The sequence below is a fragment of the Electrophorus electricus genome, chromosome 11, assembly GCF_013358815.1.
Source record: "Electrophorus electricus isolate fEleEle1 chromosome 11, fEleEle1.pri, whole genome shotgun sequence".
NCBI lineage: Eukaryota > Metazoa > Chordata > Actinopteri > Gymnotiformes > Gymnotidae > Electrophorus > Electrophorus electricus.
Window position 1 is genome coordinate 15,502,329 of NC_049545.1, and position 25,684 is coordinate 15,528,012.

The following is a 25,684-nucleotide window of genomic DNA, read 5'->3' on the forward strand; positions in this document are numbered from 1 at the left end:
TGTTTAAGACCTTTAAGATGTTCTGTTGTTTTTTGCACAAGAAGGGCTCATCACAGTAGCTGCAAGTCTGCTAACCCTTTTTTTTTTATTATTATTACATCTCAGTATATGCATGTAGTGCATGAATTTTGGATATTTGGCCATCTGCAGTCAATTGCAGGCATAGCAAGTCACTGGAAGCTAAATGCTACCATGAGTTAATAAAAAAGTGAACGAGATCGCTTAATGGCGACCAGTTTGAAGAATTGATCTGAGCCGAGTACAACAGCAATAATGTGGGGTATGTACGCAGGCAGCTTGGAGTGGCCCTGCTTACTGATTAACTTCCAGTCCCCCACCCATTCCCCAGACCCTTATCGTGGAGCGTGGGGCCAGCGAGGCCAGTCTCTCCCTCCCGTGCCTGCTGTTGACATTCCAGAAGAACAGGCCCTGTACAAATACTCCATCCCAACTCCCCCCATGCCCCGCCCCCCCAAACCCCACCCCTACCCGGCAGATGGTGGAGGAGGCCATAGCGAGTGGGGAAAATTTGAGAGTGCTCACATCGAAGGTCACCTCACGCTGCCCTCCACGCCAGGTGCGGAGCAGCCTATTAAACATCTGCTCCCCCATTAAACATCCACACCCCCAAATGCTAACATGGCTAAACACTAATGAGGGCTAACGAAGGAGCGCTTATAGCATGCTTTCATCTGCATCATACTACTTGGCCCATTTTTTGTTTGCATCAATTACTTAAAGCGTTTAAAGGAAGGATTTGAGGGTTTTTGCCCCACAATGCTCTAGAGGGAAGCTGATTCAGGATCAGCCTTAAAGAATCAAACCTTCCTCTAACACTATTAAGAGAAACTGCCCGCATAAAAGGGCAACATTCACCAGCACCTGTTAAAACACTTTTACTTCATGTTGAAGTTTTTTATTGGCGATGTTTTGGTTGCAAATTAAACTCTGGGCTAGTGTGCCAGGCACAGATTAAGCCTATAGCCTTGATTTTAAATTATTGTGAATGTTGAATAATGACTGACCATGCAGTTTGGACCAAATCCCCATTTGGGCAACTGCAGTGCAATTTTTTTTAATGAAATGAGTGCATTGGGAGTTGCTTGACAAATGCTGTAATCTCACAGAGCACCTTGCACAGACAGCGCTACATGCATAATGCTAGTATCGGAGACTTAAGCGTCTCTTGTTGAGGGCTCATTTCAGTAATGGCAGGTTTTGGGGGCTCATTTCAGTAATGATACTACTTTCGTTTTGTTCTTTCTCCCATGGCTGAAGGAAAGAGGGCCACGTTCTCACCCCTTCCATGTGGACATGAGGAAACATGTCCCGAAGGCGCCACGAGACCAATCCTGAGATGAAGCACTGTCGAGGAAAAATGGTGAGGTGGATGCAATCGTGTGAACAAGCTTTGCTCATGGTGACCACATGGAGACTATCCAAAAATGAGGGTTCTGATAAGTCTAGTATCTTCGGGTATTACATTTAAAGCAGTAGTGCTACTGTGCAGGGTTCCATAGGTAGTAGTAGATGCTGATAAAATATCAAGTGAACATAAACTTGTGATATTGTAGCATGAATCAATTTTTCAGATAGGTGCTTGAAAAAAACACAACCAATAGTGTTCAGTTTTTAATCTTTAATTTTGCAATTCTGTCAGGAACACTTCTTGAGAACAATATCATCTCGTTTGTCAGGTAGAAAATAAACACTTGAACAATTTTTAATACTTTCGCTTGTGAGAATGCCTCTGAAAACTATGTTGTACCGGGAACTTAACGGAATGGTAGTGGTTTTTTTATTTTTAAACAATCTTTTTTTTTCCTGTATCAAATGTCCTTTCTCAAATTCAATTAAAACCGTGAGAGTAAAATAGATGGATAAAAACAGCATCCTCTACAAAAGAAAAGGGATTAGCTGACTATTAAATGTACGTTATTTCATATTTAACTTAATATTCACATTTGTGTATAAAAAAAAACCCATAAGAAGCATGAATCTCGAGTACCCACTACAAATAATCCTTTGTACCATTGTGTCACTGAAATATCACTTTAAATTAAAAAACAAACATTACAAATCATTATTGTTTCTACTGTCATCATTAATATTATTATCTTTATTTTTCTTTTTATCCTTTTGATTCATTTTTTAAACATAAGTCAATAAATTAACATGCTATCTCTTTCCCTGAAAGCCAATGCTCAACTGTCAGCAAATTAAAATAAGGTGTGTTCCTTTATGTGTGTGTGTGTGTGTGTGTGTGTGTGTGTGTGTGTGTGTGTGTGTACATGTATCTAGAAATGTGGTAGATTAAAAAAAACAGGTTGCCAAGAAACCTGCCTTGAGCTGGGGGGGGGGGGGGGGGGGGAGGGTTGAAGAAAGGGAAGGAATATTTCTGAAGTCAATACAAAAAATAATTCACTGTAAATATATAATATATATATTTTTTACATATTTGAATATATTTACAAATATACCCAGCAATATATACTGTGTATTACATTTTTCCCATTCGAATAACTGCATGGGCTTTTATTTGATAACTATGTTATCAACATAAAATGGAACATGAAAATCTTACAAACTTTTTTCCTAGTCCTTTGTTAGTGGAACGTTTCCTTTTGAACACGTTTCCTATTTTTCTCCTTTTTGTCCATTTAGTCTCTCTCCCATTTTATTGTGTCCTCCATTTTTGTTGGGAACGAAGAGTCCTGGAATGCCAAGCAATGGAATGGAATGATGTCAGAAAACTCCAACAAAAACACAAAACAAAAGGGGTAAAAAAACCTCAAAACAAACACACAATGTGGACCCTCAGAACTAACTAATCATTCAGTCAAGAAAAAAGAGAACACTACTGTTGGGTCCTCATCCTCTTGTTAAGAGCTTAGTCATGTTTTTTTGATTGCACGTGCACTTCAGACGCACAAGTTGCGCATCGTCTTACACGCACACCAGTCTGTCAGAGAGCAGCATAGCCGGTGTCCCGGCCTCCCTTGCTCCGAATGTCCAGCGTAGCCAGGGAGGCAGTGAGACAGACAGGGGCAGGGTGGCAGGAGTCACGTGTCTCTTGCACAGGAGGCTTGCAAGGGAGGAAGGGGGGTGGGTGGGTAAGGGGGAGTGAGAGGAGGCAGTGTTCATGTCTTGAGGCTTCCGTTGACGTGCTGGTACTTGGGGAGGCATGGCTCATCTGGCAGGGGGTCGTGGGAGAAGACAGAATCATCACCGGAGGAGCAGGAGCTCCGCGTGTCTGGGAAGCAGGGCGAATACTGCTCCGTGGGTGCACACAGGTCGATGTACTCCTGTAGACAGAGAGGGGCACACGTACTTACACAAACTCACAAAAGGGCACATATGTTCCGCTCCTTCATGAGCAAAAGAACCTAAAGTATCAGAGACACAGGTGCACTTCAACATCAGGAATCCATAATATTAAAACAATATTAGACACACACACACACACAAACACACACACTCATACACAGGTAGGGAAAGAAAAAAAGCCCAACACAGTAAGTGAAGAAAAGAATGAAGAGAAAAAGGGAATTTTAAAAAGTGCAGCACACAGTAACCCAAGTAAGGTGCATCATTTCATCCGGAGCAGATTAGGAGGAGTTGGCAGCGGCAGACAGAAAATAGCCCTAAACTGGAGCCGAGCAAACATATTTGCACAAATAATACTTAATGAACCATGTATGTGCAGGGTATAAGTGACAGGAAACATTCCATCATGGTTCACAAGGGAAAGTGTTGACATCTTTGCCATTTCCTTGGAAACAAAGTGTTTGAATGTGTTATAAGTTCCATGGTTGGACCACACTGGGATACAGCCTAGGATTCTGGGCTTCATGAAGCATACAGAGATGTAGGTTTTGGCTGCAAACTTAAACAAATCTACGGTACACCACACTACAAATTAAAAGAAAAAAAACGATCACAGGTAGTCAAAAATGTCAAATGTTTTAGAGCGGGCCCTTTTGGTTAATTTGATCCACACTCCCCCTCTCGCCTTCTGTGGCTGGTACTGAAATATTTGAGGCAGAGGAAGAGGAAGAGGACAGGTTTGGGTTTCTAAAAGCAAGCGTTTGGCTTGGACACCACCAGTTCAACACAAGGCAGCTCACGTTACTAAAGACCTTCACATCTGCGAGCAGTTTGAAAAGTTTGAAGATGGTGGAGGAAAGTGGTTGAGAGAGAGGGAAAAAGAGTGTGAGAGAGAGAAAAGGCACTTTATTACATTTCAGAAGTTCAAAAACAGAGAGGACAGGGCTCTTGGCACCAGCTTGAGCTCAAACCACATTGACGAGTCCTGACAGATTTCCATCCTGTGTTATCCCTCACCGCGCCATGCGGATATGGCGCACAACAGCCCGGGAATGGAAAGAGCCTCGGATAGAGGCTCGCCATTGATAATTGCGCGGTGTTAGTGCAGGGAACAAGAGTTGAAACCAACCAGACTGCAATGGAACCCTTGACCCTAAACGCTTTCAATAAAACCCAACCTGACGCCCTGCCTCCCTCTAGCCGCCTCCCCGTAGCCCTCTCCAACTCTTCCAAAATCCCGCTTCCGGCTTTGATTGTGAAACCACCTCACCTCATGGGTGGCCAGGGTGAGGATGCGATCCAAGTCCTCGACCAGCTGTTTGAACGTGGGCCTCTGTGAGGAGATGGCGTGCCAACAGTCTTTCATCATCATATACCTGAGAAACATGTGAGGAAAGAAACATGGTTGTTAACACCAGCCGCAGATATCCACGCCTCCCTCTCTGTTGGTCCCTCCACACAACTGGGCAGTGCTGGAGTCCATCAGAACCCCCTCTTCAGTACAGTGTGGAGTATGCTCGCAGTGGAGTAGACATATAGATGTTTTTCATGTGATGCTATTAGAAGTCATTCTGTCCAACAGCTGTATGAAGAGGACGTGGCTTCGACCAGTGGGAATCATCTCTGAGAGCGCACGCACGGAGGCGTCGTCCTGAATCAGGAAGTGGTACTGTGGTGGGAGGAGCTTGGGTCTAGCCAGCACTCCGGTGCTGTGGCAACCCATCAGGACAGGTGTTACTCTGAGTGGCTGGCGGATGCGAGGGCAGGACTCACAGGTCATTAGTGCAGTTGGCCGGCTTATCCATGCGGTGGCCCTCCTTTAGGAGCTTGAACAGCTCCTCCACGGGAATGCCGGGGTACGGTGAGCCGCCCAACGTGAAGATCTCCCACATGAGCACACCGAAGGACCACCTGAACACACACACACACACACACACACACACAGGTACTCAAATGACTACATTCAAGTGCAATTCTTTTAAAGTTTTGTCAAAAACTAACTAACTTTGACAAATCAGCTACTAGTTAAAACAGCATTGGTAACTGGGCATTTACATTCTGTGCCTGATATCTACATCCACAAATCCACAGTTCTAACGCAAGAGCTACTTACGTTAATGTTCAATGACAACAAAAAATTGTGCTGCACAATTTCCTGCTTGGTTTTCCAAACAAATAAAGCACCCTGGATGAGTTGTGGCCCCCAACATGGCCCTCTCCATGTGAGGGAGTGACTGCAGTGACTCCCTCTGCACTTACTTCACTGTCCACTCCGGGCTGACCACCAACAGAGCAGCCATTCACAGAGCAGTTTACGATCATCCTACAGTAGCAACAACCCGGCGACTGTAGGAGCTCTAAATGCAGCCATTCTCCCAGGGCTTCAGGCTCAGCGATCTGCCTGTGGCGGGTGAACACCGGCCTCAGAGGAGCATGGAACGTTGGCCTCTGTACCCCCCGACCCCTAGCCCCACTCCGCTGGACAGCTACAACCAGCACTATTGTCTGAGCCAAAACAAACTGCAGTTTAGACTCACAGGAAACAAAACACTGCAGGGAGGGCGAGGGGCGAGAAACAGTTTTTCACCAGTACTGGGTCTCAGAATGGGGGAGGGGTTATAAATAGAATGAATGAAATCAAGATACTGTCACCATGATGAAGTGTTTCCACAGAGTTTCTTGTCCGCCACCTCTACCATATCACCCAAATTAGCAAAGGCTAATGTTGAGCCAGTGAGCCTTATCATCCCTCCAAAAAGCTGATTCTTTCACTGAGGTGAAGGAGGTTGCATTTTCTTTCGCAATGATGACTGCACAAATATAAAACAACACTGAGAAAATCAGCTTCAGTACGATAAATGTTGCATTTCACAACACGTGGTTGGCAAACAGCTTACGGCACGACTGAAACACAAGTCCCCCAGAGCGCCACACCACCGCAACATAAAGAGGCTGTCTGGTTTCACCCACACACACAGACAGGCATCTGTTTACATAAGCAGTCACTGTATCTGTCCTCCTTTTATCTGCGCCGGTATCTTTACACGTGTGCCAATCGACCTTAAGCGGCTGCAGCTGGTAACCTGCCACTAACCTCCCCAGAATCGATCAGCCCAAGCACCCCCCAAGGAAAGGTCATCCTAAAGGTCACCACATTTCAACCAGCACACATTTTGCCATCCTATTTTAACCAGCAGTGACGAGTCATTTAATGATGAATTGTATAGCTTAAGCATTCATTTGAAGGCAGGAGGTGGTAGGTTTACACTTGGTCACCAGTCTAACAGAGCAGAATTTGTTTAACCCAATCACAGAAAAAAATCAACTTCTTCCTTAACAATCAGCCCCGCTAAAAATATTAATTGTTCGTTTAGCCTCCGACACACACACCCCACCTGTAGTTACCTCAGCAACTATGCTAAACCCCAGGGAGGTGTCCTTATCAGAAAAGTCAATTTGCCCTTCATTCTTATTCATGTATTAATTTAATCTGATGTCATGCATGGACTGGTGCTCAAGCTGTATATCCGCATGCAGTCCCTTCCCCCAGGCTAGCAGGTCAGCCAATTACAACACAGAGCAATGACATGTAATTAGCAAGGAGAGCAACAGAAGGTCCTCCTTAACACTGACCGGCCTTTACTGGATCACAAAGTAATGCGCACGCGCACGCATACATGCACTCTCACAACTCTGTGAAGAGAAACCCTGTGTGAAAACCCTGTGTGGTGGCTGCTCTATGGAAGCAACAGGAAGTACGCATTCATTTACGGGATCAATGCTACCACAAACCGCAAAACAACAGGATTACTTTAGCCAATGGATGGAAAACAAGGTTTTCAAAACCCCCACCCCCTGACCACCACGCCCCAAAAAAACAAGAGGGAAGAGTGAACAGAGAGGTGTGAAGAGACAGAGAGAAGACAGGGTTACTTCCGTGAGGGACTAGGCGAGGTGGGAGTTCGGCCTGTCTGAGGAGCTTTGAAGCTAGCCAGATTAGTAACACAGCTTTGGCCACAAGTCGAGCGTGAAATCTTTCGCTTTTTGCCATAGCACTGGCCCTGAACGTACTCTTTTTTCTTCCTCTTCCTCCGTCTGACAAAACACACACACACTTTAGTTCTTTAGTTCAGCCTTAGTTCAGCTAGCACTTTCCTCACCTATAAGACAACAGTCTCCTCTTGTTAGCATGTATGCCATCACTACAGCTACGAGCACTTCCCTCCATTACTACGTAAAGGGCAGCTTCAGCTTGTATCTTAGCTCTGGCTCCACCTCCCTGAAGGATGGGAGGGTCGCTGTGCCCAGACGTCGACTCTAATCTCTTTCTTCATGTAAAAGGCAACATACAGCACAAAGTGTCCAATCAGTACTTGCATATAGCCCGGCTGCTTCTGGCATACTGTGGAAGAAAAATCCAGTGAAGGAGTTACTTACACATCGCTCTGGTGTGTGTACACGCGGTCAAACAGTGCCTCGGGGGCCATCCACTTCACCGGCAAACGACCCTGTGGACACACCCGACAACAAGGCTTTAGGTCAAAAGGTCAAAAGGGCCACACAAGGCATTCCACTCTGAAATGTCCCCAGGGTCAGGTTTTTCTTTAAACGCTACACTTGAGAAGCATCTCTGTGATCAAATACCCTCCTTCTGGAATTTCATTAAGGTCCGAGCAGGAATGTCTGTAGTGATCGGAGTTAGGACCCCTGAGTTAGGTAGTTCTACCAGAACACAAACTGGAATCTTGATTTCCCTGAGGGGTTGTAATACAGTTTGCTTCACCCAACTCCGAGATTAAGTCCAGAAGAAGCTAAAGCAGATAGCTCAACAGTTAGTGCCTTTATCCGGCAAATTTTAGGTTTTCCGTCTCGAGTTCCTTGCGTAACTTTCCTTGCCAACGGTTATTTCTTTTCTTTCTTGCTTGCTTTTTTTCTCCTTTGCTTGCTGGGTACCTGCCAGCTAGACACAGTGGTACCAGTCTAATAAAACTGCACCTATCAGTCACAATTATTTGCAAGTCTTATGCTAGTTACATTGGTCTGATCTCACAGATTAAAAATGCCATGCTCAGCTGTTGACTTCATAATGACTTCATAATCAGAACCTGGTGACCTCCAGAAATTGCAACTAGGCTTGTGTTGTTTATAAATGTCTGAGACAGCTACTTCAATGCTAATGTGAGCTAATACTTTACCAATACTTTACAATACCAATTACGCTATGCTTTCACATTCACGAGAGCCGTGAACTTAACTTGCCATCGCTGAAACCACATTTTTAGCCCAGGGGAAAGCTGTTTTCCCCAGCACCCAAACCGGTACCTGTGACATCAGGAGTAAGGCAGCGTAAAACCGGTATGAAGGCCTATAGGTGCAGGAGATTAGTGTAATGGTGGGAGATGTGGACGAAGCAGGGTTTATGGTAAACATGCAGGCCCCAACCCCCAACCCCCTGCTTTCTTATGGCCATCTAGACAACAGGGGCTTTGGAAGAGGGGCGAGGATGAGGGATGAGGCTCAAACAAGGGAAGAGCTCTCCAGTCACTTTGCGCATTTGCTGCCTGGGAATCCGCCAGGCCCAGAGAAAGAAAGAGAAATACAAGAAGAAACAGAAAGAGGAAAAGTGGGAGGCAAGACAGAGACAGAGAGCGATAGAGAAAGAAATAGAGAGAGAGAGAGAGAGAGAGAGAGAGCGAGAGAGAGAGAGAGAGAGAGAGAGAGAGAGAGGGGTGCGGGAGGTACACTAGGACGAATTCACATATTGTCATGTAAGTAAGGTGAAAAGAAAAGTAAGAAATGTGGGAAGCAGGAGAGAGCAACAACACAAAGTTGAGCAAACGCAACTCACATTGGTCGTCTTTTTATAGTAATCGATGTTGTGGACATCCCTGGCCAAGCCGAAGTCTGCGATCTTCATCACGTTGTTCTCGGTGACCAACACGTTTCTGGCAGCCAAATCTCTGTGTATACACTGCCATGGAGAGACGGAACGGACAGGCAAGAAAGATGGTTAATTCATCAACTGAAGCAAGGTCAGCACCGAAGGAGAAACTTCACAACGCAGCCGTGAGCAAGTGCACAAGAAGGGTCGTCCATGCGCGAGAGGGAGTACCCTCACTCATTCCAGGCGAGGAAGTGAGCATTTATGAGGTGCTTAGGTAGCACGTCCAGCAACGCACAGCACTGGCTGCAGTTCAGGCTGCGAGTTACAAAAGGAGGCTGCCACGTACCATGCTTAAATTCAATAGTTGAGACAGGACTTCACCCTCTGTAAATGAACATCTGCAAGTGAAGGAGGTTCCTAACTGCAGTTTGAAATCTGATAGCGCCATTTCCCCGCAGATAATGTGAACGAGTGAGACAGGTTTAAATTTGATTTCAAACGAATAATATGTGCGTGGTTGTGTGTGTATGCATCCACCTTTTGAGAGGCTAAATACTCCATGCCGCGGGCCACCTGGTAAGTGCAGGACACCAGGTCTTTGAAGGTGAGAGGCTCGTCAGCTACACGGGCGATATCAAACGAGTACTCCATCCCTGGAGGCCGGCGCGCCCGCAAGTACTCGCGCAGGTTGCCCTTGGAAGCGTACTCCACTATGACATATAAAGGACCTGATAGGGGGAGGTGGGGGGTGGCATGAAAGGGCAAAGCTTTGAAGGTGGTACATGGCCGAATCCTACATTCAATCTGCAGCAGTTGTCCCACCGGAAGCAACAGATCTGTCAAATAAAGCAATGTGTTTCGGGACCTGAGTGGCGACTCACCGTCCTGTGTGCACGCCCCCAGCAAGTTGATGATGTTCTTGTGCCGGCCGATCATCTTCATCATCTCCATCTCTGACACCAGGTCAGACAGATCTTTCTCTGTGGCATCATCTGGAAAGGAAAGGATCAGTCTTTTTTGGTTGTGTATTCTGTGCACAGTTGAAAAACTAAAGTAATGAACAGTAATAAGTAGTTTAACAAAGGAGTAATCTGAGCTGAAGCCAAGTGCGGCAGAACTCTCCACTAGAGCGCATTAGGCTCACGGCCGGTCACCTGCTACAGCTATCCTTTCACTACCTCCGAATTAAAAAGCTTCGTTCAGGCTAGCATAATAATCTTCAGGACAGTGGTCTTTTCATGCTGCTGATACATTCTTCTCCTCTGTTCTTCCTCTCCCTCCTTCATTCCATGAGGACACATGGTTTCTAACTTTAAAGAACTTGTGACAAAGTTCTTTAAGTGCGGAGACACTTGCAGTGTTTCTGTGCAGTGTTGCGTAGACGGCTATGAAGTGAGACGGTCTTCTTCTGCTAGAGGCTTGCCAGCTCTTCTCTTCAGGATGCCAAGTCACCATAGTCTGTCCCCACTCACTTCAAGATGTCTTTTTAACCACATGCACCTTCCCCCACTCCTCTGTTTGTGTTTGTGTGTGTGTGTGTATGTGTATGTGTGTGTGTTTATTTTTGTGATGCAAGAGTGAGTGTGGTGTGGTGCTCATGCGTGTGGCAGGAGAGAGCGAGTGTGTGTGCATGTACAACCGTGTGTGTGTGTGTGTGTGTGTGTGTGTGTCTTTGTGCAGGTGAGGAGAAAGCCTGTCCCAGCAGGCCGAGGCAGTTAGCTATGCAGTCTGCTAAGCTGAGACCTTCCAGTGTCATTCAGCACCAACCAATAACCCTTCAGCACCCTTTCCTCTCTGCCACACACACACACACCACACACCACACACACTCTGTCTGTCTCTCTCTTTTTCTCTGTCTCTCGTTCTCTCATTCCGTCTCCCCTCAATCTTTCTTTCTGCCAGTGTCTCACTCTCTGCATACAGAAATACACTGTTTAACTTCCTTGTCAACAGCTACCTCTTACTGTTCCATTTCCTTAAATACTATCATGATTAATGGCACAAAGCACCAACAAAAGCTGACATTAGAGCCAATGACGGCGGCGGCTGTATCGCATTCAAACACTCGGTGCCTTTTTGCCTCGGTACACAAGGCTCACATCAGGTTGCACGGCAACAGCACGACAGGGCTGGTGGTACTCACCCTTCAGCATCTTGACCGCCACGGTTACGGCCTCCTTGGGTTTGTCCTTATCGATGCCCAGTGCCTCGGCCATCACTACCTGCCCAAAGCAGCCCTCCCCTAGGGGCTTTCCCAGGGTCAGCCTGTGGAAGAGAACAGCCAGACGGCCGCGCAGGAGGTCAGCACCGCGGGAGGCTCTTCGGCTGAAGTGATTTGCGATTAAAGGAGGCTAAAGTTTTTGAACAAGTGTGAAGACGTGTGCCTCTCGTCGCCCGCCGCTTGAGTCGCTGGCTTGCGGTGAAAGGCGGCTGTGAGAGTTTGTTGCTTTAGTCACGCTCCTCTCTCGCTATCAAAGTCAAATAAAGAATGCTAAACTAGCACTGGCTTCACTCGTGGTGCCAGGCCCATGGCAAGATAACAGTTTCGGCTCTGTCTCTGTGTGTTTGTTTGTGTGTGTGTGTGTGTGTGTGTGTGTGTGTGTGTGTGTGTGTGTGTCTGTGTGTTTGCGCAGTGTGTTCTCACATTATAGTGTTTGCCCAGTTCGGATCCACTAAGCAGTTGCCCTTTTCCACCAGTGACCAAGCCTACCCTGACATCAGCCGCTAGAACAGTGGAGAGTGCGACTGGGAGATATAGAGTTACTGTAGCAATGTGCCTGCAGGGATTTGAAGGTTTGGGTGGAGGTTCAGGTGGAGCGGCCTACTGAGGACTATGTTGTGCTCTGGCTGTGCTACACTGTGCTCTGGCCAAAGGTATAAACAGAATGCTATCTGCAACTTTGTAAAGATCTTTTGCGGTGGATTGCAAGTGCATCTGATACTGAGACGTGCACACACACACACACACACACACACACACACACACACACACACGCACGCATGCACACACTCCATCTTAATCTCTCGCTGTCACTGTGACTTTACGACCCCTTGCCCTCCCCACTATCCCTTTGGGTCGGGCTTTGACTGACAGCTGCTGGCCCCGCCCCCGCTTCCCCGGCTGTGTAAACACTGACACCCGCACTAGGGCTTGGGGCCAGGCCATCGCCGAGGTAACACAATCGCCACGTCTGTGCTGCGGGCGCCCGCCGGCCCCGTCCTCTCAAAGGCCGCCTCTGTCTGGCCCGAGTGCACCGCAGATAATCAATGTTATGTTTTGCCTCCACGCCAGCTACGAATGCTGACGTTCCGTGGCTCTCGGAACGCAGACACTACTCGGCTCTCTGTCTGGCAGAGGCAGGACAGTGGTCAGGGGGCCTATTATCCAGCTTATAACTCACAAAGGGAGAATTTTGAAAAATGTATTTGGGCAATATTATAGTTTAAATTTCCATGAAATGGAAAAAATTAACAAACCACTCTTTTATTACACCACGTCCAATCACCTTGCTGATCTTGGCAGGGAAATAACGGCAAGTTACACTCTCACTTCCTCAGCACCTTCGCACAATGCCGTGCTGAACTCTCACACGCATACACAAACACACACTCACCTGGGGGTGTGTCCAGCTACATAAGACAAAAGAATTCCTTTAAAGAATTAAGTGACTTTGCTAAGATGATAAAGTGCAGTGCTTCGTGTTCAAATCGTAACAATTCTGCCAGAGAAGATGATGTATGTGGTTAGTTGCACAGTTCAGTGGCCATAGTTTTAAAAAGTGAGTCACTATTCCTTGTTGTGCTGCTGTTATCTTAAGTGCATCGGAGCTAGGCAGGCATGACCTGCACATTTGTCTATGGCTAATTGCTAAATGGAAAAATGCTTTAGTCACTGAAGGTATAATGCGTTTACAAATCCAGTTAAGTTGTATCCTGACCAAGTAATTGCACATTAGTGCACAACTGTGTTCTGATGTTACTCAGTACTTAATCATTTCACACAATAGGGACTAGACAGTGTAAGAATGCTAATGGATTAAACTTATCACAAAAACAGATAACCCACCCTTTAGCCACTAGAGAAGCAGAGACTCCTACACCGAACTTAAAAGTATCTAACCATCTGAAATGCTGTTGCTGTTTGACAATATGTAATGTAATATAGCAGGGATTGTTTTTGCTTGTCACTGTCAACCTTGGTTTGATCATTAGGGATCTGGATCCAGACGTGTAAAGCTGCTTTGTGGCATTTTGTAAAAAGTGCGATATAAATTGTATATCAATCATGATAATAAAAGTTGTATAAAGACCAATAATGACTCCCTCCAAAAACATTGACTGACTTAGTGAAACAAATAAAATTCATTTCATATGTTGGCTGACATTAAAATAGTTCTGCAGTATGACATACAATAATTATTTTATACTAATAACATTTCAGAGTATTCTTAAACATTTTAGGGCAAAGGGTGGGGGGATATTAAACACTAAAATGCTAATCTAACAGCTTCAGCCACACCACTCCAGGTAGGAAGAACTCACTTGTCCCTGGAGAATTCCCACCGTGGGTCCTCGGGCAGGTCGTACTCAGGGATGACCTGGTCGTGGTCTGAGCTCCGGCGGGTGGTGATTCGGACGAGCGGTGTGCTAGAGCTCATGGAGGAGCTAGAGTCAGCCGACACCTGCAGAAGAGAGGGAGATGGCTGATCACCTGACCTTCAGGCACAGAATACACACACAGAATACCCTCATCGTGTGTGTGTGTGTGTGTGTGTGTGTGTGTGTGTATGTGTGTGTGCATACTTATCACTGTGATTACATTTGATTTCATAAGACCTAAGACAAACCCTCTGCATGGTGAGCCATGCAGGATTCAGGTGATGGGCATGTTGTTTGACATGTTTATCATTGAACTGAAGTTGTGCACAAAAAAAGCTTTGCAATGAACGCTTGCAGCTCCTGCAGTGGGGAAACCTCAAAGTCTAGAGGAGCAGAGAGCTGTAGGGCTGCTTATCCCAACCTGTACGTTTAATCGAGACACGTCGGGTATGTGGCAAGACCTCTGAACAGTGGTGTGCAGTATCTGCACTCTGCAGTCATCCTTACCTTCCCTTGCCACAATGCAAGATTTCAGCAGGGGGAACCAATGCTGTTACATTCACTCACATTCCCCAGATCTGGTCAAATCAAGAATTACTCGGTACATACGTTTGCTGCAGCAATAAGTAAGAATGACTAAAAGCCCCAATAGGTGCAATTTCTCTTTAGCAGCAGTTCTTGAAAAGCAAATCTGCTGAAATTTGAACTTTCTTCCACATGACAGTCAGAAACAAAACCTTTATGTGAAGGTGTAACTTCAAAGCTGAACCATCCACACATTCTACATAGATGGAACAGGAGCTGAAGAATATGAAATTCTACAATGATGAGACCTTTCTAGAGTCATGTCAATGTTTTTTGATGTGTGTGTGTGTGTGTGTGTGTGTGTGTGTGTGTGTGTCGGTGTGTGTGTGTGTCAGTATTTATGTCAGAGTGGGTGTATTTAGGGGTTCTGGAACTCTTTATCTACTTTCTGTTACCTGGCGGCGCAGAGGGATTTGCTTGGTGAGTTTATGCACAGCGGGCTGCGCTCCGAAGTCTGGTTTCTTCGTGGAGGTCCTCATCCGGCACACGACCACGATCACTACCATGCAGGCAATGAGGAAGACACCTATGCAGTAGATGGCGATCTCCACATAGTCGGGTGGGAAGTCTGGCTCCATGACGCCTGACTCAGCTGAGGTGGGGTCAGGGGTGGGGGGTGGGGGGGGTGAGAGGCAAGGCTGTTAGCGATGGAGGTGTAGCTTCTGGACGAGGACTACCGCACTGGAGTATTGGACGGGAAAGCTAAATGTCACACTGAGCGAGACGCTGGCAAGGACATTGAGTATTCCCGGTAGAATACCACAGCAGGCAGAGAGCGTGAGAAGGAAGGTGCGGAGAGGAGAAGAAAAGATGAACGACACGCAAACTCAAGACGCACAAAAAACACAGACACACTCGGCCAATTGATCTAACATGTCCTTCATCTGGCATCATGTAGCTGCTGTTACTAGTAGCTGTCTAGCTGGGGGAGGGAGGTATAGAGGGTGAGGGATAGAGAGTGAGATTGAAAGAAAGAAAGGATTGTTGGCAAGAGAAAAGACAGGACGCCTTGCCAAAGCAGGTGGGACCTTTGGTATCCAGACATAAACTCACATACACGCAAACTTACATCCACCTCACATCCTGCCTCTTTAGCATCCTTACAAATCAAGCTTTGGCCTTGTAGCAGCTCAGTGTCAGGACCGCAAAGTGGTGGCACTCGTGGTCTAAGGATCTTCTGTTTGGAAACACACTCTTAACGAACTACTATGGAGGGAGAATGTTAACTCCCCCCCAACTGAATTCTGAGCTTCTGAATTCCGAGCTTCTCCAAATACAATGACAAAACACCTCTGCAGTCATTTTTCATTCAACAAATATGCCTTATTAACTGCAGAATCAGGAAGTACAGAGACATGAAAGTCACACACCCAAATAACACACACAAACATATTCAATACAAAAAAAATACAGTGACCCACTGGGGCACTGGCACTGATAATTGAGAAAGCTCAACTGGATTTTGGCTTTCTTGAGTAAGCTACAGCAATAACCAGAACATATGGACAATGACAGGCATGCATACGGACGCACAGAGAAAGCACACATTCAAAAAAGCTACTAAGAGCACATGAAGAGAAGACGGGAAGGCGTGAAGGAGACACATGTTGTCCAGCACTAACCACACTTGGATGCTAATGAGGACAGTTCAATAAGCATTTGAATCTTAAAATGCTAGCAGGGATGCACATGTAATTTTAAACGAATCCTTATCATAATTTAGATATTTGCAGTCAGATAATTGTGATAGGCCAAATGCATTACATTTGGCATTACATCGCAGTTTGGCAAAGCAATCATAAACCAATTACAAACCAACAATTTGGAATTCCACTGTAAGAATGCCACCCACACCCCCTGACAAGTGTCTCCCACTACCTCCCAGGCATCCCTGAAGAAGAGTGGACAGTGGAAGTGGGCGGGGAGGAGCAGCTGGGCGGAGCCGCAGAAGAGCAGGTACCTGAAAGAACCGTCAACCAAGCAGAGTGATAGGAGATCCCAATAGAGTTACCCGCCAAGCACGTATACTCGCCCGCGTCGTTGAAAGTGACGTTGGGCAGGTAGAGGACCTCGATCTCTTTGTCCGTGGTATTCACACCTGCCGTCTGGGAAAGGGAGAAGGAGGAGACAGGAGGAACCGAAGAAGAAACCAAGGAGAGGAGGGGGGAGGGGGAAGCAAGGAGATCGGTCAGAGAAAACGAGGGAGGTGGGCAGGAGGACGTTGGGGAGGTGGAGAAAAGAACAGAGAGAAGAAAGGGAAAAAGAGACGAGTGAGACCCAAAATACCAGGAGGAGAAGAGAACTGGGAAACGTTTAGCGCCATAAACCTCATCTACGCATGACATGGATGGTAGATGAACCCTTCGTGATAAAGGGCTACACTAAAGATGCACCACAAAAAGGGGACCCCTGTGTGAACAGAGATGTAGCAAGGGTTTGGGCTGGAAGAGGATGCCCCAAAACTAAATTGGCTGCCCTCACCCCTTACCACTAGGTTGAGCCCAGCAGAACTTCGGAGAACATGCAAACACATACCTGATGTGAGGTACCATGGACAACAAGCAAACAGATACTCTGAAAGTGTGGAGAGAAGAGAGTGGAACAAGTGAAAAGAAGACAGGAGGGGGAGATGGATGAAGAGGAGAAGCACAGGGAAAACAGAAGAACAGTAAGGAATAAAGAAAAGTAGAGAACTGAGGAGAAAAGATGACTGGGGAAAATCTTGTTTCCATGGCCACTTTAGGACAGTTAGGATCATCCTGAGAAGCTCCACAAAAAACAAACAAAAAAAAGACCACAACCCTGCAGCCAAAGTCCCAGGATCACCACACACCACCACGATGAGACGAAAAACAACAACAACACCAACCCAAAAACACCAGAAAAAGAGGTCGTCGAGGGTCAGAGGTCATCAACACTGTTCTTTTTACCTGGCAGGACAGTCAGCCAACCTGACTGGTTGACGTGCCCAAGGTAATTGGAGACATTGCACATGTATTCGCCAGCGTCGTCCAGCGAAACGTTGTGGAGTGTGAGCACCTCCATGTCAGTGCTGTTAATGCCCGAGTGCTAGAGGGCGGCGCGACATGGGGTGGGGTGGGGCAAAAGAACACACATATGGCATCCGGTTAAAACCTTTTGTCCTTTTCGTTGACTATGTGGACCGGATATGAGGGAAGGAGAAGGACATTCCCACCACCAGATAACTCATGGGGAGAACAAAAGGCAAAATAGGGAGGAAAAATGGAAATGGCTGATGATACTGTAGTTATATTTACACTGAGATGACTCGAAGATTAAAACAAAAAAACAAACAAAAAGACACGGTTGGAAGAACTTTGACATGTCATCAAGTGAGAAACATACATAAACTCATAATGCCCTTGGTGCAAAAAACGCACTGTGACTGGTTGAGACCTGTGATAGACGGGTCATACCTTTAGCACACGGACGTAAGGGAGACCGTCAGGGCCATAACGGCTGCCGTTCTTGGTGATGTGATGAAGCCACTGGATGTGAGGCTGGGCGTCGCTGTACACCTTACACACGAACCGAGCGTCCTCCCCCACGTGCACAGTGGCATTGGCTGGCAGGCCTGCCTGGAGAATTGGCCGGTGAGGAGAACGTTCTAATACAAACAGAGGGAGGGAGACAGACAGCATTATTGCGTTACAGTTGCATTGCATTACAAACACTGCTGCTTCTTTCTCAATCAGTTCAAGTCACATCCGAACGAACGACAAAGCTTTTATACAATCCCACTTCACCCCATGCAACTGAGCTCCTGCTCTAACTGCATTCAGCTATAGCCAGATCTGCACGTCACTGCAGATAATCTTTAAGGGCAGAGCAGTTCAGAACGAGGCCAGCGGTGCGCCTGCAATTTCGGGTACATGTGAATGCTCTACGGTTCAGAGCTCCACCTGCCACCTCTCCTCCACTGTTAAGCATCTATGGCCCCAAAAAAAAGAGGCCGGGACTTTGTCTCTGGTGATAAGGCATAAACAAAAAGCTGTACCTTGTGAGGGATGAGAAAAGACTGTGTGCTCTGTATCCCAGCTCCAGCTGGTGCTCCATCATGTTCACTTTTAACTGACGCTAATTGGAAAACACGTGGTGCTTTCTATAGCTAATAACCGTTCTGAAATGCTTTTCTGCAGTTGGAACTTTCAGATGCTGTTTGGCTTATGACGGTTCCCGGGTGCAGGACAAGCACAGAATAGGGGGCAATTTTCCTAATGTCTTCAACCTTTAGAAAGGTCTGGTTAGCTGATATGTTGGGAGATACGCGATACACCCTCTTCCTGACCTGACAAGCGTTCTAGCAGAGGAACCACGCAGCAGAAAATGTCACTCTGGAGCTGGAGGTAGAGGGTTACTGATGTATGTGCATGAGGAGGAGGGGCAGATTATAGGGTTGAGCCAGTGGGAAGCCAGTGGAGACTGAAGAAAAGGTAGTCTACAGTGAAGGGGAGAGACGACGGGCTGGGGTAGGAGAAAGGAAAAACTAAAGCATGCTCAACAGATGGGGAGTGAAAGGGAAGATGAGGGAAAGGGGAGAATGGGGTGGGAAAAAGAAAAAAGGCACAAACCTTGCCCTTCATCTGCTGGGTTGTTTCAGTCTGTCTCAATAAAACGCTTTCTGTTATACTAACACTTTCTGCTGTCATAGAAACAACCTGACCTATTGACAACAAAAGGACGTTTTTAGACTTCCTGGCTATATGTTCCTGATAATATTCTGAAAAGTCAACAATGGGGAGGCAAATCTGTAGGTGAGTTTGGGTTTCTTCGCCTGTTCCTCGCCAGTCTTTCTCACAGACCCTCTTCTTTCTCTGCCCTATACCAACACACAGAATTTTGCACACACTAATTGCATCTCTGACTGTAAAGAGGGAAGGAAAAATGAGTAGAAGGTTTGGTTTGCGTTAGTGCAAGTATGGAATCAGATACTCCACCCTAGGCACTGAAAATGGAAATGTCCCTCTAAAAAGGCTGTGCGCTTCAGGAAGTGGGACTCGATTATAGGAGGAAGAGAAGCTGTTTCAGAAGCAGGACACCCACTGAACACCTAGTGATCTGATTATAGACCCAACATGACAATTTGAGAGTGAAACATTGTGTGGGTGTGTGTGTGGGTGGGTGTGTGTGTGTGTGTGTGTGTGTGTGTGAGTGTGTGTGAGAGAGAGAGAGAGAGAGAGAGAGAGAGAGAGAGAGAGAGAGAGAGAGAGAGAGAGTGAGAGAGTGTTTCTGTGCTGAGTAATGTGAGTATCCAAGGGTTAGTCAGACAGAACACAGATAGTTCACCAAACAGACACAAATGTTTACACCCTCCACTCCACAGAAAACAGCTTAAGGTGTGCACCCACACACACATTCACACTCACACACATACATACAAGCAGGGTTTAAGAGTTCATAGGTGATAACACAGATTAAAATATATGCATAAAATCCCTGAGCAGACACAGGCTGTTCTCCTGTGTCCTCTTCATCTGTGATCACAGTCCATCCGTTATGTTATTAACCAAGCAATCACAGGTCATTACGATGTCTCCAAGTGAGACCACTGAACTCTGGGCAACCCACCGGCAGAGGACACAGGCAGAGAGGCGTTTGGCGTAACAGGCATGAGCCGTGCGGGACTTGCTGGAGCGTGGGAAACCTCATGGTGAATTTAAAGAACACAAAGGTTCCCAGGTGGCCATATGAATGTATGCAGTGGGACCACGCACAGAGAGGGCAGGACTGATCTACTAGAGGGTCCACGTGGGTTGGGGTCTGACAGGGAGCCACAGGAATGATCAGGTGAATCAGACCGGCTCTGCAGAGCTCCAACACTTTGGACCCAGCTGGGCTTTGCAGACAAGGTCAGCACCACACATTCTTACATCACCTTCTGGAGGGTTAGTGGGATTCCAAACAAGCTCACATTTGCTCTTTCTCTCTCTCTCTCTATTTCTCTTCTCCATCTCCCTCTGTCTCATCTTCTATCACTCCTCGCTGTCTTCTTCACCCTCCATCCTGTTCTTTGTTCTTGTCGCACTGTCCACTCAACGTTACAAGTTACGAGGAGTCATTTGCTGGGGTCCTGTTCGGTTTGGCGGTACATGATGAGTCAAGCATGGAGAATTTATAGTGGGCTGCCTTTTGACTTTCTGTCTCACTCTGTCCCTTTCATAGGCTCTTTCATAAGTCAAATAAAGTTAAAGGGCACATCCACCCTTACCCTTGCTTTCTGTCAGTCACTCCCGGGTGCTCTCTGTGCTATGAGGACGCCCTCGGGCCAGCCACAGAAACACTTTACTGCTGCGCGGTAAAACAGCAGAGATGCACTTTTAAAAACTGCTTTCACTTAGCCCAGAGCAGGAGGCCTAAATAGGGGGTATTTGTGTTTCAACCTTAGATATATGTGTGTGTGTGTGTGTGTGTGTGTGTGTGTGTGTGTGTGTGTGTGTGTGTGTGTGTGTGTGTGTGTGTGTGTGTGTGTGTGTGTGTGTTACACTGCTATGGATACTGCTCTATAAAATTGCTCTGTAGGTCACTGAAGACGCAGAAGTCAGACCACAGACTTGCTCTAGATTTCCTAGGAGATTGTTAACTGCTCATAAGGACATTGAGCTTTTCATTATGAAGTTCCATGAGTGCTGTAAACAGCAAAGAAAATTGGCTCACTCAGCTTCATTCACAATTGCCAAACCTCACATTTATTTTCCGTGGGTGAGAAATTAGTTCTATCTGAAAGGCTCAGAGGACCATAGACGCTGTAGTAACTTCACTGGATGACTGGTAAGAATGAATAAATTGAAAGGCTATTTCCTCAGCAGAGTCAAGTTTAAGGCAGGTTGTCAGGGGGCATTCTACATTGAGTCTCACTTGCACAAAAGCTGGCTTTGACACACAGACACACACACACAGACAGACACACACTCTGCACCTGTATAATAAACCTGTGGGAAAGGGAAACACCCACCCACACCTGTGCATACTCACCAACTACATCCAGGGTGTATGTGTGGTTGATTGAGCCATACTTGTTCTCCACCACACAGGTGTAGTTGCCTTTATCAGAGGGAACCACACTCTCCATAATCAGAGTCCAGTGCTGGAGTCGGACCTGCATGAGAACCAAAGGTCAGTACTCAGAACCTTCCAAGTATTCACTCAGTACTCGCTCCATACCTTTCCAGTACTCCCTCTGCACTTAATCCACACTCTTTCCTAACACTAAATCAGTACTAGTTCCGTATTCTCCTACAACTCACCCAATACTCGCTCACTTTTCCAGGATACATACAGTACTTTCCTAGACTCACGCAACACAAGCTCAAATCTCACTCAATATTTTGAATTGCTGGCTCCTTATCTGCAAACAAAGCTGTAGTTCATATCAACTCTTTGTTTGTTTTTTTTTAAATATTGTTTCTGCAGTCCTTTTCAGGCCAAACGCGTTTCAACTGTGATACTGCATGAAAACGTTTTTGTCTATTATCGTGTTCCTAGTGTCAGAGAAATGGCAGCGGAGCCGCTGTAGCAGAGGCGGGAGAGTGAAGGAGGTGGAAGGAGGGAGGAGAAAAAGACCGAGCGTAACAGGCCTTCTCTCGGCACCGTTGGAAAAGCAATACCGGCGTGCCGACAGACGGCCCGGAGCACGAGTGAGCGTGCGACCGCCCATGCCACAGGAATTTGCCTCCAATGACTGCGGGCTGTGCTCTAAATCGCACTGACATCCCCTTGCTCTCTCCCTCTCCCTCTTTTACTGACCATGATCACTGATATATAAGCTCCTCTCCAGAGTTTGAAGAAATGAAGAGAAAGGAAATAAATCATTCCTAGTGTGCAACTGTTAAAAAGACCATGGCTGATCCACGGCGGCCATTTTCAGCGAGCACGATTTTATGGCCACGAGATTTCTGTTTGGCAAAGCAGACAAAATGTTTTGAAAATGGCAAAAAAAACAAAAAAACAAAAAAAACACCCGCCACCCCAGCAAATACACATCCAATCAAAACAGAGCATGTCCTGTAGGAGGTATTTGGACATCTCAGGGAAAAGGAACATCAAAGTAATGCTAAAGAGAAATAAAACATTATTGCGCTATTTGAGTTTCCATGACGCATGGTCTCAGGTATTTCAAAGACAAATAAATACAGCCTAACATATATTATAATCATGGCAAATGTAGGAATAATAGAATATTTTCTGATATTACGACTCTGCTATGGAGGTTAGGAAGATGCAGATCACCACTACATAAGCTTTTGCTGATAAAGCAGCACTGATAAAGCTCCTTACCATCTCAACAAGTTTGCATTCTTTTAAAGTTATCTCTTTAGGCTACTATTATATAAAACAGAGTCCATGAAGCAGTGACCACAGTAATGTAGCTGCATACTTACTACAACTTTGCTAGCAGTTATTATAAAAGTTCCTAAACCAAAAAAGTTCAAATCAAAATGCAATGATTTCCCCTCTTCCAGCTGTATAGCGGGTGTGGGAGTTGTGGTTAAATGGATGTGAATACAAGGCTGTACTGGGTTACCTTATAGGAAGTTCTCTGTTTGCATCAGCACAGCTCTTAGGTCAGGAAGTGCAAACGTGCACTGGGTGAGGTACACTGTCCAACAAAGCCCAAGTCCAGTCACCGATTAAACTTTAACTAAAGGGTTCACATCGGGGCCTTTCAGAAGACCAGCACTTCATCAGTGCTCAGCACACTCATGGGAACGATCACGAGGAACTTTCCCCAATCTGCCATTTTGTGGGACCGGACTGCCTTCGGCAGCACAAGCCTCCAATCTCTGCCGTTCGCGGCGTAGATTTTATGCATGTCGACGGCTGAACGGAAGCCCTAGTGGGGAGCATGGGGTGGGCTAGGGGATCCGGGATGGAGTGGTGTGGTGATGTGGGTGGATGCTCACCAGCTTACCTTGTAGCCGCCCATGCGGTCTTCCTGCCTGAAGGGCCGTCCGTTCTTCAGCCAATGTAGCATAGGCGTGGGCTTGCCATCGGCGGCACAGCGAAACTTCACCGTGTTGGCCGCTGGCACGGCGTGCAGCTTCTTCTCCATCTTCTCTGGCGAGACCCAGCGTGGTGCGCCTGCAGGCAGACAGGGAGCACTACCATCAACCCCGTCGCTCACTCACCAACCCTCCCCGCTTCCATGTCCGGGCAGCGCAGAGCAACGGCACCTGAACTGCTGCTCATGTTTGCTTTTGGTTCAGCTCACAGGATGTTTTAGGTTTCAGATAAAAGGCATTTAGTATAAAGCTTAAGGCACATGCTCTGCACCTTTTAGTTTATCTTTGAATTGTAGCTCTTAAAACCTTACATAATATGAAGAGTACACTTTCTATATCTCTGTTTATAATATAACTCACAATTATGGCCTGCCTCAGTAGCTGGGTGCAGTGTGAAGGCCTCATTATGGTTCAGCGGGCAGTCTGGTACAACATAAAATACAGTATTTACGAGTCCCGACACCCAATTTTTCCAGAATGCTTAAGCGAAAAAAGAAAAAGTCACATTATATGTCTGACCCTCTAACGCATCAGAGAATAACTTTCAGCAAAACCTTTACTGGCCATCAACACCATCATGGCTGTTTAACCACAGTTATAATGAAAGTTATAAAATTATGATAAAACTTTTCTTAAATAGCAAACCCATTCAAATACCTCCACATGTGATGCAATGGCTTTTCAAATGAGACACTGCCTTAAAATGCAGTGTCTTTGTTTCTTGGCTTCTCCAAGACTCAATACTTATCAAAAGCACACTGGTATAACGTGGCGAATGAGCCGGGAGCAAACAAACCGTCCCCAGTTCCGTTTTGTTTGGCTCGTAAAAACACCAGAGGAAACACACACAGTGGACAGGTGAGGGCAGATGCAGAGCTCTACGAGGCAGAGGGCTGAGGCAGGAGGTGGGGGAGGCGTGGACAGGGGCGAGGCAGGAGGTCATGAGTGAGGATGCAAACCCAAACCGTTGCTCACAGCTCCGGAGCAGCAGGACACCAAGGCTGGCTAGTGAAACCCTGCCGCTTGCACTGATTTCCCTTAAATAAAAACCACATTCGCTTTGTATTGCGCGCCAAGACACGTGAGTGGAAGAAAAGAAAAACTGCCTCCAAGCCATTGGGGAAAGTGCGGGGTGAAAGGTTAGAGCGCTACTATGAAGAGTGGCTTTCTATGTGGCTTTCTTAGCACTGGACTAAGCACTTTGCCTTCATCTCATCAGGAGTCCTGACGGCTCTGTCCGATGGACATGAGCAGTGGAATAAGCTGTGGCTAGCTGGGACAAGGTGGGAACAGGAGGAAGAATATTCCGGAAGGCATCATAGTTTCGATAAACATTCGGCATCCGAATTCCTTTCAGGGACCCTGGTGAGCAACTGAAGAAGTAGACTAGAATACCGCTCAGCTATATTCCTACACTTTTGCACTATATAGTTTTTTAAAAAGCTGAATCATGGCCATCTAAGGTTATTAACTCACATAACACATGATTGCAATAGCCTAAAAACACTAAATAATCACTTGTGAAGTAATAATTACCCATCTGAAATATTCTTTATTATCACGGCATAATCAAGTCTTGATTTAAGTACTGTAGATATGTTATATCTCATCCATAAATGGACAAATATGGTAATAGGTTCGAGTGTACCAACCAGAACGTATAACGCATAACATAACTTCATATTAGACGTTTAAACAGAGTCTTCCTTGGGCGTGAAGGCCTCTTCTCGCTGTCACCCTATCTGCTAGGTTAAGTGTGTGTGTGTGTGTGTGTGTGTGTGTGTGTGTGTGTGTGTGTGTGTGTGTGTGCGCGTGTGCTCCTTGCCACACTCAATCACATTCTTTATCTTTTTCCTGTGGGTCTCTTCATCTCTGCAGGACTCTCTCCCTCTCTCTCTCCGCACTCCCATGCCCCTGTCCGGAATCAGCAGACTTCAAGGCCGCTGACCCTCCAAGTTCCCAGAGCGAGTGTGAGTGCCCACCTGCTGACCCAACACAGTCTCAACCAGACCTTTTTAATCCAAGCTTCATATATTAGGTATTGAAGGTCTGAGACCTGCTCTATCAATATTTTATCAACATCATGTTATTTTGGCAATAACTGTAAAATACGCTTGAAAAGAATACGCTCATATTGTGTGTTTTACGATAGCACCCAAGCTGTGCAGCCAGTTCCAAACTACTGGCCAGAAAAACTGGCAACAGGAAAGCAAGGCACAAATGATATTCATCTGCATCTTAATAATATCTGTAAGATCAGGGAACTAGA

General features: G+C 46.3%; 1 protein-coding gene across 5 annotated transcripts in view; it reads right to left on the reverse strand.

The window, feature by feature from the left end:
• Nucleotides 1–2,368: 2,368 nt before the first annotated feature.
• The window catches only part of fgfr2 (fibroblast growth factor receptor 2), a 36,877-nt gene continuing 13,561 nt past the window's right edge, over nt 2,369–25,684 (reverse strand). For 2 of the 5 annotated variants that reach the window (XM_027027027.2, XM_027027035.2), the window contains exons 5-19: nt 23,776–23,838; nt 23,325–23,494; nt 21,389–21,512; nt 17,833–18,023; nt 16,356–16,500; nt 14,785–14,987; nt 13,754–13,893; nt 11,355–11,476; nt 10,093–10,203; nt 9,749–9,939; nt 9,176–9,298; nt 7,765–7,835; nt 5,101–5,238; nt 4,598–4,703; nt 2,369–3,305 (exon numbers count right to left, since the gene is read on the reverse strand). In XM_027027027.2, coding sequence (XP_026882828.1) covers nt 3,141–3,305; nt 4,598–4,703; nt 5,101–5,238; nt 7,765–7,835; nt 9,176–9,298; nt 9,749–9,939; nt 10,093–10,203; nt 11,355–11,476; nt 13,754–13,893; nt 14,785–14,987; nt 16,356–16,500; nt 17,833–18,023; nt 21,389–21,512; nt 23,325–23,494; nt 23,776–23,838 — 2,063 coding nt within the window. In that variant the 3' untranslated portion in view covers nt 2,369–3,140. The remainder of the gene's footprint in view (nt 3,306–4,597; nt 4,704–5,100; nt 5,239–7,764; nt 7,836–9,175; nt 9,299–9,748; nt 9,940–10,092; nt 10,204–11,354; nt 11,477–13,753; nt 13,894–14,784; nt 14,988–16,355; nt 16,501–17,832; nt 18,024–21,388; nt 21,513–23,324; nt 23,495–23,775; nt 23,839–25,684) is intronic. The other 3 variants (XM_027027043.2, XM_027027060.2, XM_027027051.2) reach the window with 3 other exon arrangements.